The sequence below is a fragment of the Phocoena phocoena genome, chromosome 20 (assembly GCF_963924675.1).
Source record: "Phocoena phocoena chromosome 20, mPhoPho1.1, whole genome shotgun sequence".
NCBI classification, from domain to species: domain Eukaryota; kingdom Metazoa; phylum Chordata; class Mammalia; order Artiodactyla; family Phocoenidae; genus Phocoena; species Phocoena phocoena.
The window spans coordinates 7,338,025-7,359,683 of NC_089238.1; the positions used below are offsets into that span (position 1 = coordinate 7,338,025).

A 21,659-nucleotide genomic window follows, 5' to 3' on the forward strand; every position below is an offset into this window, starting at 1 on the left:
ACGAGCCCGCGCGGCTTCGGCTCGCGACAGGGCACGGGCTGGAACCAGCCTCAAATCCCTCCGCCGTTCGCACTGCGCACGCGCTGCGCGAGTCCTCCACAACTCACACACGGGAAGCCTGGGGCCGCCGCGGGCACTGCGCACGCGCAAGACCACTACCCACCGCCTTCCGGCACCTTAAACGCCTTTGCCGCGGCAAGCTGGTCACAGTGCGCACGCGCGCTTCTCCCCAAGCCGTCTTCTTCCACCTCGCGCTCTGGGATCCAACAGCCTCTGTCCGCGAGACTCCTCTCTATGCTCCACCCCTTTCCCCTAACACACTTCCCGGATCTTGTGCGCATGCGTATATCGTCATGTAGGGCGCTTTACCCTTCCGCCGCTTGGCAAAGAATCCCTCTGTGAACGGTGTGATTGCCTAACCTATTAAATAAGTAACTATTCATCCAGCGACTAATGTGTGTTCGGCCTTGTTTGGACTCTGGGATATAGCACGTGACTAAAGCAAAGTCTTTTCCCTTTTGGAGCTTGCATTGTACTGAGGGAGGCAATAAAGGCATTTAAAAATATAAATTTAATTTCGTATAGTGGCCAGCACAATAAAGAAAAATAGGGGAGAGTAGGGTGTTGGGCAGCGAAAGAGGAGCTATTTTAGAAAGGATGATAATGGAAGGCTCTTCTGCAGAGGTGACATTTGAACAGAGGCCCGATGGAAAGGAGATCAGGGCGGGATTAACAGCAAGTGCAAAGGCCCTGACTTAGGAAGGATGGCAGGAATCCTAGGTGGTTGGCCAAGAGAGCAGAGAACTGGTGGCCATGTTATTTAGGGCCCTGTAGACCTGTAAGAAGTAAATATTTTAAGTTTTTTGATAGATGCAATTGGCTGTTTACTAATACAGAAATTATTACAACATTTAAGTGACTAATGTGTTTAAAATATTTTGACATATTTGCTTTATGTATTTATATGGGAACTCTCTGAACTATGTTTTTGACGTTTTCCATAATTCTAAAATTATTTCAAAGTAAAAAATCTAAAGAAAATAAAGCTAAACCTGCCTTAATAATGTTTTTTTTTTCTGTACCACTGGAAAGTAAATTGCTGCGGCACTGCACCTCTAAATACTTCACCATGCATCTCCCAAGAAAAAGGCATTCTTCTACATGACCACAGAACTAGTTTCACCTCTTAGAAAGTTTATCCAGTCCCTATTCAGATTTTCCCAATTGACCCACGAGTATTTTGTTTTAATCTGAACCAGGAGCCAATCAAGTTTCATGCATTGTATTTGGTTGTCCCGTCTCTTTATGCTCTTTTAATATAGAATACAGACACACACACACATGCACACCCACACACACTTTTTTTCCCCATATGTTGTTGGTTTCTCCCCAGAGTTCAGACCAGTTTCCAGTAGAATATCCCACATTCTGGATTTGTCTGATTGTTTCCTCATGGTGTTTAGTGTGTTCCAAAACCTCTGTTTTGCCTATAACATGGAAATTGAGTCTGAGGTTTGAATAGACTAACATCGAGCATTTGGGGCAAGAATGTTTCCCTGGTGATACTGCGGGCTTCATATTGCATCACCTCTGGAGGTGCAATAATGTCAGATAGCTCCACTATTATGATGCTGAGTTTGACCACCTGATCAAGGGGCTAACTGATAGATCTCTCCTTGTAAAAGGACATTTTCTCCTTGGTAATCTAAGCAGAGAGACTTTGCCACTGTTCCCCGACCACCTCATCTCTCACCTCATGGTTGTAGCAGCCATCGCTGATCTTTGCCTGAATAAAGTGTTACATGGGGGAGAGGGCAGATTTTTTTTGAAAAGCAATAGGAAGTCACTAAAGGGTTTTGATCAGGAGATGGACAGAACATAATTTGCATTCTTAAAAGATCACGTCAATGGCTGTGGACAGAAAAATTGAAGGAAAGATGCTGAAGGGGAACAGGCAAATGCTTAGGAGGCTACAATTCCCAGGGAAGAGATGGTGGCTTGGACTAAGATGGTAGTGTTACCAAACTCAGGTTCAGCTACTTGCTGCTGGAAAGTCAATACTCCAGGGACAAGTGTTGGTAGGAAAGGAAAGGTTGCTTTATTTAGGAGGCCAACAACCTGGGGAGAAGGTGGACTCATGTCCCAAAGAACCAACTCACCACTGCCTATCAGGGCACAAGAGATTTTATTATTTTATTTATTTTAGCTGCACCGCATGGCATGCAGGATCTTAGTTTCCCGACCAGGGATCAAATCCATGCTCCCTGCAGTGGAAGAGCAGAGCCTTAACCACTGGACCACAAGGGTAGTCCCACAAGAGCTTTTATTTTTTTAAATTAATTAATTAATTAATTTTTGGCTGTGTTGGTTCTTCATTGCTTTTTCTTTAATTGTGGAGAGTGGGGGCTACTCTTTTTTTTTTTTTTTTTTTTGGCGGTACACGGGCCTCTCACTGTTGTGGCCTCTCCCGTTGCGGAGCACAGGGTCCAGACGCACAGGCTCAGCGGTCATGGCTCACGGGCCCAGCCACTCCGCGACATGTGGGATCTTCCCGGACTGGGGCACGAACCTGCGTCCTCTGCGTTGGCAGGCAGACTCTCAACCACTGTGCCACCAAGGAAGCCCAGGGCTACTCTTCATTGTGGTGCACAGGCTTCTCATTGCGGTGGCTTTTCTTGTTGCGGAGCATGGGCTCTAGGCGCGTGGGCTTCAGTAGTTGTGGCTCACAGGCTCTAGAGCGCAGGCTCAGTAGTTGTGGCGCACGGGCTTAGCTGCTCGGCGGCATGTGGGATCTTTCTGGACCAGAGCTCAAACCCGTGTCCCCTGCATTGGCAGGGAGATTCTTAACCACTGCGCCGCCACCAGGGAAACCCCACAAGAGCTTTTAAAGGGGAGTTTCAGGGATGTATAGGCAGAGGGAGGGGGTTACATGCAGAACACCACAGTCAGCTTTGACAGCTATCTTGAAATTGGTCATTGGTGGTCTGATCAGCATCATCTTGACTGTTTTAAGTACGGTTAGTCTTCAGTTCCAGAGTCAGTTTGTTCCCATTTCTTTGAGGCCAGTTCTCGGAATAGTGGAAGATGAAGCAGCTTATGTCATGGCTACGGTCTGGTTATCATGTAGTTAACTTCTTCCACCTGAGGGGGGTTTGGGTATCTGCACAACATCTCAAAGGAGATGACTCAAAATATTATCAAGAGCCCTTGAGGAGGAACTAAAGGTCCTTAACTTTGTTTAATGACTAAACAATTATTATTTCGTCCTGTTTGACTGCTTTTCTTTGCTTCTGCATTTTTTTTCATTTTTCTGATGAAATTTATTCTTTGGCTAAAGTTTTTTACAGACAGAAAGCAGGCGGAGGACATGGAGAGGGGGTCTGTTCTGGGAAGACCCCATAGGGTCCTGCCCCGTTACAATAACAGTGAGGTGGAAAGGAGTGGTAAGATTCAGGATCTATTGTGAAGGTAGATCTCACTCAGTTACTATAGAAGTGGAATTAGAGTGTAAGGAAAAGAGGGACGTTAAAAATAATTCCTAGAGGAAATTAAGGAGACAGCTAAATGCAACGTGGGATCCTGGATTAGATTCTAAACCGTAAAAAGAACATTAGTGGAAAATTGTTGAGATTCAAATGAGGTCTGTACCATTGGTTAATGGTATTATACCCTTGTTAATTTCCTGACAAATAATTGTACTATGGTTATGTAAGTTGACGTTGGTGAAAACTGGGTGAAGGATATATAGGAACTCTGTACTATTCTTTGCACCTTTTCTGTAAGTCTGAAATGATTTAAAAATTAAAAGTTTAAAGAAAAATTTTAATGAAGCTAATCTTCCCTTAATAATAATAAAGGGTTAGATTTTCATACTAAACGAAGTAAGCCAGACAGAGAAAGACAAATATCATATGATATCACTTATATGTGGAATCTAAAAAAGTGATACAAATGAACCTATTTACAAAGCAGGAATAGACCCACAGATATAGAAAAACAAATATACAGTTATCGAAGGGGAAAGGCGGGGAGGGTTAAATTAGGAGTTGGTGTTAACATATACACATTACTATATATAAAATAGATAACCAGCAAGGACCTACTGTATAGCATACGGAAGTATACTCAATATTTTGTAATAACCTGTAAGGAAAAATCATCTGAAAAAGAATCTCTCTATATACGTATACATGTATAACTGAATCACTTTGCTGTACACTGAAGCTAACACGAGATTGTAAGTCAACTACAACTAAATAAAAAATAATAATAATCCTCACTCCTAGATTTGTAGGCTAAGCAACTGGGTAATTGGTGGTGCCACTGAGTTACAGAGGGAAGACGTGGGGAAGAGTGGGATTGTTGAGGAGGACTTCTGGGTTTGGACCCGTCAAAGATGTCTGTTTGACACTCAAGTGGAGCTGTGGAGTTGAAAGTTGGAAGATATGGCAATCACGGAAGAATTTGGGCCTGGAAACCTAGATTTGGGAATCATTGGAGTAGATGTAGTATTTGAAGCCATGTGACTGAATGAACTCAGTTAGAGAGGAGAGAAGATGGAGAGGGGAAGACATCTGAGGACCAAGTCCCAAGGCCCTCCATCAGAATTTAGATAAAGCAAGAAGACCCGGCAAAGGAGACTGAGTAGGAGTGATCACAAATGTAGGAGAAAAACCAGGAGAGTTGGGTGTCCAGGAAACCAAGAAGGAAAGTGCTTCAAGAAGGAGGCAGTGTTGGGCTTCCCTGGCGTGCAGTGGTTAAGAATCCGCCTGCCGATGCAAGGGACACGGGTTCAATCCCTGGTCCTGGAAGATCCCACATGCCGCGGAGCAACTAAGCCCGTGAGCCACAACTACTGAGCCTGCGTGCTGCAACTACTGAAGCACACACGCCTAGAGCCAGTTTTCCGCAACAAGAGAAGCCACAGCAGTAAGAAGCCCACGCACTGCAATGAAGACCCAACGCAGCCAAAAAACAATTATTAAATAAAAAAAAAAAATTAAAAAAAAGGAGGCAGTGTCAAGATATGGAAGCAATCTACGTGTCCATCAGCAGATGAATGGATAAAGAAGACGTGGTGTATATATACAACAGAATACTACTCAGCCATAAAGAGGAATGAAATTTTGCCATTTGCTGCAACCTGGATGAACTTGGAGGGCATTATGCTAAGTGAAATAAGTCAGACAAAGACAAATACTGTATGATATCACTTATATGTGGAGTCTGAAAAATACAGCAAACTAGCGAATATAATAAAAAAGAAGCAGATTCACAGACATAGATAACAAACTAGTGGCTACCAGTGGGGAGAGGGAAGGGGGCAGGGACATGATAGGGGTAGGACATAAAAGGGTTATTATGGGACGATATGAAATCACTTGTGTGAAACTTTTGAAAATTGTAAAGCACGATAGAATTTAAAGAATCTTTCACTCAATAGAAAAAAGAAAAAAGGAGGAGGATGGACCTAGAGATTATCAATACTAAGTGAAGCAAGTCAGACAGAGAAAGACAATTATCATATGATATCACTCATATGTGGAATCTAATTTTTAAAAAATGATACAAATGAACTTACTTACAAAACAGAAACAGACTCACAGATTGCGAAAACAAATTTATGGTTACCAAAAGGGAAACATGGCGAGGAGGGATAAATTAGGAGCTTGGGATTAACATACACACACTACTATATATAAAATAGATAACCAACAAGGACCTACCATATAGCACAGGGAACTCTACTCAATATTCTGTAATAAACTATATGGGGAAAGAATCTGAAAAAGAATGAATATATGTGTATGTATAACTGAATCACTAAGTTGTATACCTGAAACTAACACATTGTAAATCAACTATACTCCAATAAAAAATATTTTAAAAAGAACACAGGAAAAGAAAAAAGGAGGAAGAAGAGGCAGTGTTCAGAGTGTCTAATGCTGCTGAGAAATGCAGAAACATAAGGACTGAGGTTTGGCTGCCATAGATGACCTTGACTAAACAATGGGAGATGAAACAGAGACCTCAGGTAGGGAAAAATTTTTAGAGAAGTTTTGCTACAAAGGGAACAGAGAGAGGTGATAATAGAAGGAGAGGGAAGTGGAGTCAAGGAAGGTTGGGTTTTGGGTGTTTGGGTTTTTTTGGCCACGCCACACGGCTTGTGGGATCTTAGTTCCCTGACCAGGGATCGAACCCATGCCCCCTGCACTGGAAGCACGGAGTCCTAACCACTGGACCTCCAGGGAATTCCTTTTTTTTTTTTAGGATAGAAAAGATGTTAAGATAGAAGGTCTTATAGCAGAATTATCTGCTGATGGCAAAAAAAAAAAAAAATTAAGCATATACTTATCGTAAAACCCAGCAAGCTCACTCTTAGCTACTTATTCAGGAGACCTGAAAACTTATGTTCACACAAAAACATGTACATAATTTTTATAGCAGCTTTCTCCATAATTGCCAAAAACTAAATGAAACTCAAACGTCCTTCATACAGGGAATGGATAAACACATGGGCACACATGCCTTGGAATAGTACTGAATGTTAAGAATGAAAAAGAGTCAACTCTACTTCAATGAAAAATAAAATGGGGCTTCCCTGGTGGCGCAGGGGTTGAGGGTCCGCCTGCCGATGCAGGGGACACGGGTTCGTGCCCTGGTCCGGGAGGATCCCACATGCCGCGGAATGGCTGGGCCCGTGAGCCATGGCCGCTGGGCCCACGCGTCCGGAGATTGTGCTCCGCAACGAGAGAGGCCACAACAGTGAGAGGCCCGCGTACCGCAAAAAAAATAAATAAATAAATAAAATAAAATAAAATGTAGGGACTTCCCTGGTGGCACAGTGGTTAAGAATCCGCCTGCCAGTGCAGGGGACACGGGTTCGAGCCCTGGTCTGGGAAGATTCCACGTACTGCAGAACAACTAAGCCCGTGCGCCACAACTACTGAGCCTGCACACCTAGAGGCCGTGCTCCGCAACAAGAGAAGCCACTGCAATGAGAAGCCTGCGCACCACAACGAAGATTAGACCCCGCTCTCCACGACTAGAGAAAGCCCGCACACAGCAATGAAGACCCAACGCAGACAAAAAATGAATGAATTAATTAATTTTTTAAAAAACCGTAAAGGAAAGAGCTACTGATACACACAACAGGAATGAATCTTCCATGCATTATGCTAAGTGTAAGAAGCCATACTGAAAAGGCTACATATCCTATGATTTCATTTACACTTGACCCTTGAACAACACGGGTTTGAACTGCGCAGGTCCACTTATACGTGGATTTTTTTTCCGTAGTCAATACTGCAGCACTAAAGGATCCGGTTGGTTGAATTCCTGAATGCAGAACCGTGGATATGGAGGAACCACAGTACTCAGATTTTTTAATTGCATGGACTGTCAGCACCCCTGTCCGACCTGGAGCATTGCTCAAGGGTCAACTATATTTGACATTCTGGAAAAGGCAAAACTACAAGAACAGAGGGAGAGAAAACAGAGCAGTTGTTTCCAAGAGCTGGAAGTGGGGGAGGCAGCTGACTACAAAGGGGAGGAGGGAACTTGGGGGGAAGTATGGAAGGTTCTATACCTTTACTATAGTGGCAGTTACATAACTATCTGTTTGCCAAAATTCATAGAAGTGTACGTGTAAAGGGTCAATTTTATTGTATGAGAATTAAATCTCAATAAACTCGACCAAACCAAAAAACTGGCTTCCCCAAATTAATTCATTAATGACAAAGGGAAAAAATAATAACTTTATAATGGAGAAACCCAGCAGACACTAGCCTAACCAAGTGATCAAAATTAATGTCACCGATGATAAGATATAGCAACATGATGTGCCCCCAATATGATGTGATGAGAAGGGTACTTCAACTGTGTGGCATCCTCCCTCCCCGCAAAAAACTATAATCTCAATCTTATCAAGACAAGACAATGCAAGATAAATGCAAATTGAGGGACAGTCTGCAAAGTAACTGACCAGTATTCTTCAAAAGTGTTGAGGTCATTAAAGACAAGAAAAAAGTAAGAAACGATTGCAGAATTGCAGGAGGCTAAGGGGACATTACAGCTAAATGCAATGTGGTACCCTGGGCTGGATCCTAGAAGAAAGAAAGGAAATTAGTGGGGAAATGGAGGCAATTGGAACGTCATTTAGTCAACAGCATTGTACCAGTGTCAATTTCTCCATTTTAACAAATGAACCTTGGCAATGTAAGACGCTAACATTAGGGGAAACTGGGTGAAGGATATCACGAATTCCCTGTGCTATCTTTGCCACACTTTTGTAAGTCTGAAAATATTTCAAAATTAAAAGTAAAGCAAAGAAAAAAGATCTTATTATAACACAGGAATGACAACCTGATACCGAGGAATAGGAGAAACTGACATTGAAATTGACATAACACGTCTGCGTTAGTTTCCTATTGGCTGCTGTAACAAATTACCACAAACTTAGTGGCTTAAAACAATACACATTTATTACCCTACAGTTCTGGAGGTTGGAATTCTTAAATGGGTCCACAGGGCTGTGTTCCTTCTGGAGGCTCTAGGACAGAAGTCATTTCCTTGTTTGCTTTCTCCAGCTTCTAGAGGCTACCTATATTCCCTGGCTCATGGCCCTTCTCTCCAGCTTCACAGTCAGCAAAGTAGCATCTTTCTCCTCTCTGACCTCTACTTTTTTTGTTTTTTCATTTTTAATTACTATTATTTTTTGTCTTTTATCTTCTTTTCCCGCGGCACCATGCACAGCATGCAGGATCTTAGTTCCCCGACCAGGGATCAAACTCGTGCCCCCTGCAGTGGAAGCGTGGAGTCTTAACCACCTGGCCACCAGGGAAGCCCCCATTTTTAAGTATTTTCTATTTTATTTTAATTTCTTACCTGTACATCTATCCTCACATCATCTAAGAATCTGACCTTCCTACCTCCTTCTTGTAAAGACCCTTGTGATTACTTTGGGGCCACCGAGGTCACCTGGGGTAATCTCCCCAACTCAAGAGCCTTAATTTAATCACATCCACAAAGTCCCTTTTGTCATATAGTATTGAGTTGGCCAAAAGGTTCATTCGTTTTTTTCCGTAAGATGGCTCTAGTAGCACTTGGTTGTCTTTAACTTCATTTGAAACAATTTTGTTAGATTTTATGTGACAGCTTGTCATATCAGCGTGCATTTAAAAAAAGACGTATCAAAACTGGTGAATTTTTGTGTAGCCATTTTAATATTGAAGATGGAAGAAAAAAAGCAACATTTTCGGCATTTTATGCTTTATTATTTCAAGAAAGGTAAAAACGCAACTGAAACGCAAAAAAAAAAAGATTTGTGCAGTGTATGGAGAAGGTGCTGTGACTGACTGAACATGTCAAAAGTGGTTTGTTAAGTTTCGTCCTGGAGATTTCTCGCTGGACGATGCTCCACGGTCCGGTAGACCAGTTGAAGTTGGTAGCAATCAAATCGAGACATTAATTGAGAACAATCAACATTACACCACGCAGGGCTTCCGTGGTGGCGCAGTGGTTAAGAATCCACCTGCCAATGCAAGGGACACGGATTTGAGCCCTGGTTCAGGAAGATCCCACATGCTGCGGAGCAACTAAGCCCGTGCGCCACAACTACTGAGCCCATGTGCCACAGCTACTGAAGCCCGTGTGCCTAGAGCCCCTGCTCTGCAACAAGAGAAGCCACCGCAATGAGAAGCCCACGCACTGCAACGAAGGGTAGCTCCCACTCGCCACAACTAGAGAAAGCCCATGCACAGCCGCAAAGACCCAACACAGTCAAAACAAACAAATAAATAAAATTTAAAAAATAAAACAAAACAAAACATTATACCACACGGGAGATAGCTGACACTGAAAATATCTAAATCAAGCGTTGAAAATCATTTGCACCAGCTTGGTTATGTTCATCCCTTTGATGTTTGGGTCCCACATAAGTTAAGCGAAAAAAACTTGCTTGACTGTATTTCTGCATGTGATTCTCTACTTAAACGTAACGAAAACGTTCCGTTTTTAAAACAAATTGTGACGGGCAATGAAAAGTGGACACTGTACAATCATGTGGAACGGAAGAGATCATGGAGCAAGTGAAATGAACCACCGCCAACCACAGCAGGGGCTGGTCTTCATCCAAAGAAGGTGATGCTGTGTATATGGTGGGATTGGAAGGGAGTCCTCTGTTGTGAGTTCCTTCTGGAAAACCAAATGATTAATTCCAACAAGTACTGCTCCCAATTAGACCAAATGAAAGCAGCACTCGACGAAAAGCATCCAGAATTAGTCAACAGAAAACGCATAATCGTCCATCAGGATAACACAAGACTGAATGTTTCTTTGATGACCAGGCAAAAACTGTTACAGCTTGGCTGGGACGTTCTGATTCATCCACCATATTCATATTCACCAGTCATTGCACCTTCGGATTTACATTTATTTCGGTCTTTACAAAATTCTCTTAATGGAAACAATTTCAGTTCCCTGGAAGACTGTAAAAGGCACCTGGAACAGTTCTTTGCTCAAAAAGGTTAAAAGTTTTGGGAAGATGGAATTATGAAGTCGCCTGAAAAATGGCAGAAGGTAGTGGAACAAAAAGGTGAATACGTTGTTCAACAAAGTTCTTGGTGAAAATGAAAAATGTGTCTTTAAAAACCAAAGGCACGGGCTTCCCTGGTGGCGCAGTGGTTGAGAGTCCGCCTGCCGATGCAGGGGACACGGGTTCGTGCCCCGGTCGGGGAAGATCCCACATGCCGCGGAGCGGCTAGGCCTGTGAGCCATGGCTGCTGAGCCTGCGCGTCCGGAGCCTGTGCTCCGCGACGGGAGAGGCCACAACAGTGAGAAGCCCGCGTACCGCAAAAAAACCCAAAAACCAAAAACCAAACAAACAAAAAAAAAATCAAAGGCACTTTTTGGCCAGCCCAACATATTCAAAGGTTCTGGGAATTAGGACTTACGACGTGGACATCTTCCGGGGGTGGGGGTGGGACATCATTCTGCCTCGCATATTAATGATACAAGAGAATTAGGAGTGATGACAGGAGCTGAGTCTGCAGGCGGGACAGAGAGATGGGACCCAGGACACAGGCGAGATGTTGGTCTTGGATTGGGAGGGACAGATGAAAAGCAGAGCATCTGGGCAGCTGATAGAATGGGCTGTGGGAAGATGAAGTGTCTGGTAGCCTCTACGCTTTCAGAAGAATGAGGAGTGAGGGAATCAGCTGATTGAAGGTGGAGGACCAGGGTGTGGTGGGGATTTGAGGAGAATGAAGATGGGGAATGGCCATCTTGTGGGGGGGGGGTGCTGAGTGTACCTCATGAAGGACACAGAGCAGGGTCACAGGAGGGCTGGGATTTGGGATCCAGCCCCCCTCAGAGCCCCCTGGGAAGGCACAGAGTGGGTGAGAGGATTTACTAGGGTTGGGGTTTCACCCCAACAGTGCCCTGGAGGGGATCATAGGCAAAGAAGGGGAAGACATCCAAAGGGAGAGTGACTTTATGGGGGACCGTGGAACGGTGGAAGCAGGGGGAAGAGGGGAGGACAAAATGTGGGGAGCCAAAGATAATGAGAATCTAATGGGGTCAATGCATTGTACCTGCTGGTGGGCTTGAAAGTTGGCTTTATTTTTATTTATTTATTTTTGCTGCATCCCCATAGCTTGCAGAATCTCAGTTCCCCAACCAGGGATTGAACCCCAGGCCATGGCAGTGAAAGACAAGAATCCTAACCACTGAGCCACCAGGGAACTCCCTTGAAAGTTTTTTTCTTAAATTTGGTTGGTGGGAAAAGGGAGTGCATGGACAGAGAATGGGATGAGAAAAATAGTTTGCCTACTGTGTAGCACAGGGAACTCTATTCAGTATGCTGTGATGAACCATAACGGAAAAGAAGAGGAAAAAGTATATTTATGTATAACTTTACGTGCTGTGCGGCAGAAATTGACATTGTAAATCAACTATACTTGAATAAAATAACTTTTTCAAAAAAGATGAGGAAATCAACTAAACTCCCATAAAAAACAAACAAAAAAGAGGAAGAAAGAGATAGTTTGGGGAGTTCCCTGGCGGTCCAGTGGTTAGGACTTGGCACTTTCACTGCTGTGGCCCAGGTTATCCCGCAAGCCGTGCCGTGTGGCCAAAAAAAAAAAAAAAAAAAGTTTTAAGGGTGTGTAGTTACTGATAATGACAAGGACAAGGGTATGACCGAGGAAGTGGGTGGCACAATCAGGGGGGACAGATAGATACGGGTGTAGTTTCTTTGGGAGGAAAACAAAAATTGCCTAAAATTGATTGCAGTTTTGCGTGCAAAACTCTTATGAATATAAGAAGAACCATTGTGTATATACCTTATTTTTAAAAATTATTTTATTTTAAATTTATTAAAAAAAAATTTGGCTGCGTTGGGTCTTCATTGCTGCGCGTGGGCTTTCTCTAGTCGTGGCGAGTGGGGGCTGTTCTTCCCTGTGGTGCGCGGGCTTCTCATTGCAGTGGTGTCTAAGCACGTGGGCTTCAGTAGTTGCAGCATGCAGGCTCAGTAGTTGTGGCTCGAGGGCTCAGTTGCTCTGAGGCATGTGAGATGGTCCAGACCAGGGGTCGAACCTGTGTCCCCTGCATTGGCAGGCGGATCCTTTTTTCTCTTTTTTACGCGGGCCTCTCACTGTTGTGGCCTCTACCGTTGCGGAGCACAGGCTCCGGACGCGCAGGCTCAGCAGCCATGGCTCATGGGCCGAGCCGCTCCGCGGCATGTGGGATCTTCCCGGACCGGGGCACGAACCCGTGTCCCCTGCATCGGCAGACGGTCTCTCAACCACTGTGCCACCAGGGAAGCCCTGCAGGCGGATTCTTAACCACTGCACCATCATGGAAGTCCCATGTCGTATACTTTAAATGAATGAACTGTATGGTATGTGAATGGTAGCTCAATAAAACTGTAAAAAAGGAAGGAAGGAAGGAAGGAAGGGGGATGGGATAGATCAGAGGGCACGATGGATGGAAATGATGGGTTCAGAGTACCAAGAGGCCACGTGTGGATTATCTAGTATCATGGTGTATGTTAACAAACCACCCAAAGACTGTATGACTGAAAACAATAAAGATCATTTATCTCACTCACAGGTCTGCAAGCCGGGCAGGGCCTCGGGGAGAAGGCTTATCTCTCCTCCAGGGGGTAGCCCGGCTGGGGCAGGAGGATGTGCTTCTAAGATGGCTCACTCACGTGGCTGCAGGCTGGTGCTGGGGATGAGCTGTGTGTTTAGTAGCCTAGAGTCCTCTCCACATGGGCCTTGTCATCTAGCCTGCACAAGTGTCCCAAGGAAAAGAGTGGGGTGGAATGTTACCTTTTATGACCCAACCTCGGAAATCACACTGCGTCTCTTCCAAGGTGGTCTGTTAGTTGAGGGTCTCACCAAAGGCTGGAGAATGGACTCCACAAGATAGGGTGTGACATGGCTTGGACAAAAAATACGGTCCTTTTTGGAAAAGACAACCGGGTACAGGCCAGGTTTTAGCAGAATCATCTATATGGGGATATTGAAATTATTAAGAATTACGACAGTCGTTTTAGAGTGATGGATATAGAGCCAGGATTGAAAATCTCCCATGAAAGAGTGGGAGTGGGCAGAAGGGAAAGAGATGAGTTCTTTAGGGAAGGCTGGGAAGAGTTGTCCATGGATAACTTGAGCTTCAAAGGAGCTGAGGGAGGGAGAATTGTCTGGAAGTGGCAAGAAGGAGCACCCACCTGAAGGCTCAGTGGTAGGAGGGTGTTAAGAGATAAGGTTGCAGGCAGGAGAGATCGGTGCACACACAGCATTCAGAAACCTACAAAGAGGGATCTCTGTGGGCTCTGAGAATGAGGAAAAAAAAGAGAAAGGAGACCAGAAAGAAGGGAAAAGGCCAGAGAGATGGGGAGACAGAGACCCAGACACGGGTAGGGCCAAAGACCATGAAAGAAAGGGACACAGACACAGAAAGAGGTAAACAGAAATCCAGATGGATGGTGACATAGTATCCCAGAAAGAAATTGTAGACAGGAAGAGAAAGTGCCAGAATTCCTAGGGGGTTAAAACCTTTAGTGTCTCTCTCTACTCCCCCAGCAGAGGGCGCCCGGGGCCTCATTCCCTGGAGTCCGGGTGTCCAATCCCCACGACTTCCCGCCAAGCACATCGGATGGGGCTATTTTTACCCCGTGTCATAGGACACCGGTGGCTGGAAGGCCATCGTCTGTCTGTCCTTTGGTCCCTTCGAGTGACCCTGCGGCATTTCCCCAGCCCACCCCTGACCTGTTCCTGGCAGGCCTGGTCTCCTTTTGCACTATTCAGGGCTGCAGCTCAGGCCTTGCTGGGTCTAAGAAAGTCTGGCAGAGAATCCAGGTGGAGACCCGGGGGGTGGGGGTAGGGGCAACCCGAGCGAGGGCACCCCATGTGGGGGGCACATGCTCAGGGTTTAGAGCTGCTGGAGCATCCCCAGGATGGGGAAACCACCAGGACAATGGCAGAGACAACCTAGGGTGAATGTCAGAGAGAGATTCAGAGATATGAGTCGGGAGAGGCTCGGTCCTCCAGAGGCCCTGAGACAGAGACTTGCAGTAATTCAGAGAAACAGGGAAATAAAGATACCCAAAGGGGAGACCCAGAGAATCCCAGGGAGAGAGACACAGTGGGCTGAGAGGTAATGAGAGAGGAGAGACCCAGAGAGACAAGAAGCAGAGAGACCCAGACAGAGGGGAAAGACAGAGACCAAGAGAGACAAGAAAGAAACAGAGATAGAGATACAAGAATATAAGAAAGACGGAGATTCGGAGAGACCAAGACACAGAGACTGACGGGAATCCCCAGACACAGATGACCCTAGAACGGCAAAGCTCAGGGATAAATGACCCATAGAGATACTCAGAGATAAAACCCCGAGATCAGAGATACAGTCAGACCCAAAGTGAAGACATAGCCAGACACAGAGACATACAAAAGAACGAGAGAGAGAGACAAAGAGATGGAAATTTGTGACTCGAACAGAGCGGCTCAGATACTCATAAAAACATAGACGAGAGACATACACGGAAACCCGGAGAGACGCAGGACAGAGATCTCAGGCGATGGAGAGACAGAGTGAAAGGAACCCCGAAGGCCAGGTGGACCCGGAGAAAGCGCAGCGCCGCGTCGCCTGGGGGTAAAGGGAGGGCGCCCCGGCAGAGGGCGCCCGGCCGCCCTCTGCCCCGCCGGGGTCACGGCGCCCCCTCCCCCGCGTCCTGGCCGCACGGCCGGGCTATTTTTACGCGTGGACACCGGACACCAGGCTGGGGCGGCGGCGGCGGCGGCGGCCGAGGCGGGGCCGGGCCGGGTCGGGCGTCGGGGCCACACGTCCGTCCGCGGGTCGCCGGGGCTGCGCGCACCATGGAACCCGGGTGCCCGCAGCCGTGCGGCTGCTGCGAGCGAGTGGTGCTCAACGTGGCTGGGCTGCGCTTCGAGACCCGGGCACGCACGCTGGGCCGCTTCCCGGACACGCTGCTCGGGGACCCGGTACGCCGCAGACGTTTCTACGACGGCGCGCGCCGCGAGTACTTCTTCGACCGGCACCGGCCCAGCTTCGACGCGGTGCTCTATTACTACCAGTCGGGCGGGCGCCTGCGGCGGCCGGCGCACGTGCCGCTCGACGTCTTCCTGGAGGAGGTGGCCTTCTATGGGCTAGGCGCCGCAGCGCTAGCGCGCCTGCGCGAGGAGGAGGGCTGCCCCTTGCCATCGGAGCGCCCCCTGCCCCGCCGCGCCTTCGCGCGCCAGCTCTGGCTGCTCTTCGAGTTCCCCGAGAGCTCGCAGGCCGCGCGCGTGCTCGCCGTTGTCTCAGTGCTCGTCATCCTCGTCTCCATCGTCGTCTTCTGCCTCGAGACGTTGCCCGACTTCCGCGACGACCGCGACAACTCGGGGCTCGCCGCGGTGGCTGCAGCTGGCCCGGTGAGGGGGCGGGGCCTGCGTGTGGAGAGGCGGGATTTGGGAGGAGCTGGACGAGGTCCACGGGGTCCTGGCCAATCATAAAGTGGGGTAAGGGGCAATGGGAGGTGGGGCCTCTCAGGAAGGTGGGGCCTGGCCGTGGATAGGCAAGGCATTGGGGGCCTGGTTGGAAGACCTGACCAATCAAAGGTGGGCAAAGGCCTGCGAGAGGTGGGCAAGCCAGGGACGGCGCCAGACCTGGGAACCCTACATTAAATCCTGGGCTGGGGGCGGGAAAGGTGTAGCTTAATGGGGCGGGGCCTGAGGATCTAAATAGGAGGACCTGCCTTTTCAGAAGGCGTGCGCTGAGGTAGGTGAGAAACTCGGCTTTTGGAGGGCAGGAGCACTGGAGGACAGGTGTATTAAGAAATCAAAACTGAGGGATAAGGAGAGACTGAAAATTTGGGGGTCTATACGGCTGGCAGTAACCAATGGGAAGGATGGGCTGGAGGTAGTGAGATCTGGGACCTGAAGAAAGCCGCCGAGGGAGCTGCAGATGGAGGGGTGGGGCCTGAGGATTGGGGCAAAAGGAATCCATCATAAAGAAAGTTGAGCTGAGGGCCGTGAGGGGAGGGGCCCGGGTTTTGGCATAAGGATAAAGTGTTTAACCATTATGGTCCAGGCTGGGTTTGGGGAGGGCAGGGCACAAGGGAGTGGGGCCAGGATAGGGACCCTCCCCATCTGGAAATTCAACTCTGGGGATGGGATTTGGGGAGGGAAGAGATTGAGCCCTACTCAAGCATTATTTCAGGAGGCCCTGCCAATGAAGGATCAGGGACCCTAAAGTCAGCCTTCCCTGGGGGTCCCGAGAAGGAGTGTACTACAGCTAGGTCACCGGGGTTCTGGGGGCAGCAGCTATTGACCAATTTGTAAAGAAGTAGTTGAATATTTAAACAGGAAATATGGCCATTCCAGTGCGTCCCAGCCCTGTCATGGTCCTCCCTGAACCCCTTCCTCTCTGCAGTTTCCGGCTCGGCTGAACGGCTCCAGCCCAGTGCCTGGACCCCCACCTCGCTTGCCCTTCGATGACCCGTTCTTTGTGGTGGAGACATTGTGCATCTGTTGGTTCTCCTTCGAGCTGCTGGTGCGCCTGGCAGCCTGCCCAAGCAAGACAGCCTTCTTCAAGAACGTGATGAACCTCATCGATTTCGTGGCCATCCTGCCTTACTTTGTGGCACTGGGTACCGAGCTGGCCCGTCAGCGGGGGGTGGGCCAGCCAGCCATGTCACTGGCCATCCTGCGAGTCATCCGACTGGTACGCGTCTTCCGCATCTTCAAGCTGTCCCGGCACTCAAAGGGCCTGCAGATCTTGGGCCAGACCTTAAGAGCCTCCATGCGAGAGCTGGGCCTCCTCATCTTCTTCCTTTTCATTGGTGTGGTCCTCTTCTCCAGCGCAGTCTACTTTGCTGAGGCCGACCGGGCAGACTCCCATTTCACCAGCATCCCTGAGTCCTTCTGGTGGGCAGTGGTCACTATGACCACAGTTGGCTATGGAGACATGGCGCCCGTCACTGTGGGCGGCAAGATAGTGGGCTCTCTGTGCGCCATTGCCGGCGTGCTGACCATTTCCTTACCTGTGCCAGTCATTGTCTCCAACTTCAGCTACTTTTACCACCGGGAGACAGATGGCGAAGAGGCTGGGATGTACAGCCACGTGGACACGCAGCCCTGTTGCCCACTGGAGGGCAAGGTCAATGGGGGGTTTGTGGATCGAGAGGTTCCTGAGCTCCCACCTCCACTCCTCTGGGCTCCCCCTGGGAAACACATGGTCACCGAAGTGTGAGGACAGTTGAGGTCTGCAGCACCTCACATTTCCTTGGAGGGAGGGAGGGAGGAAAGTTGGGGGGAGGGTGTTGGGTTTAGGAAGAACTAAGTTAAGTGGTGATGAGTTGGGGAACACTAAGTCTTATTGGGTCTTGAGTTGTGGATTGGTAGCTCCTGTGGGTACCTCCTCAGGTGACAGTGAATGGCAGTGGGTTATGCTGATTTGAGGGGGAGACTCCATCAGTTTGTATTGCATTGGGTTGTGTAAAGCTTGGGGTAGTGTTGAGATAGGTTTTGTCACATAATTTTGTGAGTTTCTTAGTTCCATGTTGGGTCGGATTGGGTTACGAGTGTAGGTGAGTCTTGTCCAAGTGCATCATGCAGGATTCTGTGGTTTTATGAGTCCCCTAGGGCCATGTTGGATCAAGTAAGGTGGTCACCCACGGCACTGTTGGGACTGATCGTGTGTTCACGCATGGCACTGTAGAGTTGGGTTGAGACACTGGAAACTGCGTGGCTTTGTGATTCTTCTAGGGCCATGTTATTTTAAGTTCTGTGAACTTGTGAGTCATGTAGAAATACGAAGAGTCATGTGATAGAATGTGAGCTTTCTAGGTCATATGAGGTTAAGTTGGGTTGGAATGTATGAGCATAGGAGTCTTTCAGGGTTCTGTTGTGTTGAACCGTGTAGAGTTATATGGCTAGAAGTTTGTCGGGGCTACAATGAGTTGAGTTGTAATGAGTTGTATAATCATGTGAACCTCGTAGGACCAGTTCAGTTGGGTCATACAACTGTTTGATTTGGGTTACATCAAGTTCCGTCCTTGAGTCCTGTAGGAACGTTGGGTTGAGCTGGACTGTATGTATGAGCACCACAGGGCCATACTGGTTTGTTTTGCATTTAGTGGTAGCGCCAGGACCCAAGGATAACAGCACTGGGAAGGAATCGTGTCAAGGAGTGAATATGGTATGTGGACTCTAGGAGACCAACTGAACTGGCTTGCCCAGTGTCATCCCTATAAGGGGCAGGGCTAAGTTCTGTATTTGTAGATTCAGTTGGTCACACAGAAGGCTTCTGGGTGAACTTGGAAGATGTAGATGCCCCTTCCGTTTACCCCACACCTGCTTTGTTTTGCCATTCAAACCCCTTCTCTGTCTTCCCATAGAGTTTTCCTTCCAGACATGGAGATCAGAGCCACAAGGGAAGGGGAAAGGGGGAGAAACTGTACTCTGTTCAGACATGATGGGGGGATAGAAACCCAAAGGAGGGGGACAGAGAGCTGGGGAGGGATAGAGACCCAGAGAAAGAAAGAGAAAGAAACCCCAAGAGGGGAAAAAGACCCAGAGAGAGGGGGAGACAGAGACCCATAGGGGGCAGGTATCAGGTAGCCAGAGAGCAAGGGACAGAGACCCAGAGTTGGAAAGAGACCAGAGCACCCCAGAGAAAGAGAACCAAGAAAGAAAAAGGCAGTGCCCCTGAACCTGAGAGAGATGCACAGTGTATTCCATGGAATCACAAAGGGATCCCAAATCAGGATGCACCACCCTACCCTCCCGCAGCTCAAGAAGTGTGTCAGACAAACTGCAGGGCCCACTCTATCTTCCTGGGGAGAAAGCAGTGTCTCAGAGCATGGGAGTGGCTTCCCAAGGTCGCGTGGCTTGTCCCCGGGGAGGGATGGGGGGCTGGACTTGTGGCCTGTTGCTTGACCCTACCTGTCCCCATCAGCCTGCTGGTCTGCACAGGACTTCCCGAGTCTAACAGCCTCATTTCTCACAAATGAAGAAACTAAGGCTCGGGGGAGGTGGGGGGTTACCCAAGGTCAGAGGTCTTTCAGTACTAAAAGGGCATTTGGAGGAGAAAGAAGAGGAGGATGGTTACATCACTAACGTATATAGGGCTGCCTGGGTGCCGGGTAACTTTCAAAGTACTTGTATTCATTTATTAAAATCCATCCAGTGGTTTACAGAGAGTTGTTGTTATTTTTAGCTAGGAAACCACCCCCCTTTCTTTTTTGGTCAAATGAAATCTCACTTAGGAGCACCGGTGTGATGCATCAGAGGGTGTGAACTGGTTTGAGGAGTCTCTCTTGACAACTCAGACTGTGGCTAACATATTCCGTTTGGAAACCCCTGATTTAATCCAACCACCTTTTTACACAGAGAGATAGAAGAAGGTACAGATTGTGAGAAGTGTTTGGTAAAGGTTGAAAATAATGTAACCTTTAAATAATATAACACTTCTCTCCGAAATGGAGAGAAAGGCACATTTGGAAGAGAAACGGAGACAGACAGACCCCCCTCACAGTGACAGACACAGGGCAGAGTCTGGGAGGCAGGCACAGAGCCCAGCACAGGGACCCAAAGAGGAAGAGACACGTGCAGAGAGGACAGAGATACCCAAGGGGAGGAGGGAGAGCAGGAGAGAAGAGGGCGGCGGTCTGGGAGGGGGTAAGAGACAGGAGGGAGGACAAAGACCCATAGAAGGGAGAAGAGACCAGAGAGGAGGGGCCAGAGATCCAGAGAAGAGAGAGGGACAGGGACCCAGACAGAGAGGAGAGGGATACAGAGAGAGGGGGACAGAGACCCAAGGAGAGAGGGGGAGACGGAAACTGTTTCCCATTACTCTTTGAAAACTCACCCCTACTACCCCTTCAGAGACTGAAAGTTGCATAAAGTTCCTGTGGTAGGGCGTGGGGCATGTTGGGTGCTTAGGGGTATGGGAAGCATGGCGAGGTCAGGGAAGTGACCTGAGTGGACACTCAAAGACTGAGAAGCGCCCCTCCTCCACCCCAATAAACAACCGCAGCAGCCTTCTATGTGGCCTTGGCTCGGATGGGGAGAGGTGAGGGGAACACCCTAATCCGGGGACACCCTTCCCGCCACCTTGCCATGCTATATTTAGGCTGAGGGAGGGGTACGGGATGACCCCCCCCCCACCTCCACGAAGGCAGGTGTCAGCTTTCCTCCTGAAAATAGCTCCAGGGGAGGGGTGAAGCATTAAGTCTGTCCCGGGACTCCAACTCCTGTCTGATTTCCATCTGTCTTAAGGTCTCTCTTTCCCTGGGTCTCTGTCCCCCTTGTGGGGTTCTGTTCCCTTTTCTTAGCATGCCTGTCTCCTCTCTCTGCATCTGTGTCTTCTCTCTCTCTCTGGGTTTCTGTCTCCCTCTTTCTCTGGGAGTCTGTCCCCTTTTCCTCTCCATTTTTGTGCCTTTCCCCCACCTCCCTTCATCTGTCACTATTCACTTTCTTTCTCTAAGCAGGTCATTCTGTTGCCAAATCATATCTTTGTCTATCTCCGGGTCCTGGAATACCTTGAGTTGCTCTTATCTGAACTCAGGACAAGACCCTCTCCCCAGTCCCCACCCAGGAAATTCCAGCAGAGAGGACTTACGTGGGAGAGACCCCCCTCACCCAGCGTCTCCCCGGGGCCTCGGGCCTTATCACTTCCCGAGCCCAGCTGGTTAATGTCTGGCCTGGAGCTCCCGGGAGAGTTGGGGATGAGAGCAGAGGGTGGGAATCTGCCCGGGGATTGACACTTCACTGGCAAAAGAACGCAAAGGAATCTCAGGCCCAGACTCCTGGGTCTGAGGGAGGAGGCAGCTGGAGCTGAGGAAGAAGGGGCTGGGGGTCCAGACTCCTGAGTCTGAAGGAGGAGGGAGCTGCGCGGGCCCAGACTCCGGAGTCTGCGGGAGGAGGGGTCTGGGGGACCTGGACTCCTGGATCCGGGGGAGGAGGGGTTGGGGACCCGGACTCCTGGGTCTGAGGGAGGGAGGGGTGGGTGCTGGCGCCTGGCCTCCTGGGACTGAGGCGGGCGGAGGGCTGAGCTAGCCAGGCCGGGCTTCCGAGGTCTCTGCACGTGTGTGGAAGGCGGGATCCCCCGGCCCCTCCTCCGCCGTCGGGCACCGCCCCGCCCCCGCCCCC

General features: G+C 48.5%; 1 protein-coding gene across 1 annotated transcript; it reads left to right on the forward strand.

Moving 5' to 3' along the window:
* Nucleotides 1-15,261: 15,261 nt before the first annotated feature.
* KCNA7 (potassium voltage-gated channel subfamily A member 7) lies at nucleotides 15,262-17,757 on the forward strand. Its single transcript, XM_065898697.1, has 3 exons — nucleotides 15,262-15,299; nucleotides 15,335-15,938; nucleotides 16,939-17,757. The coding sequence occupies exons 2-3, from the start codon at nucleotides 15,384-15,386 to the stop codon at nucleotides 17,755-17,757; spliced, it is 1,374 nt and encodes a 457-aa protein (XP_065754769.1). The 5' UTR covers nucleotides 15,262-15,299; nucleotides 15,335-15,383.
* The last annotated feature ends 3,902 nt before the right edge of the window (nucleotides 17,758-21,659 follow it).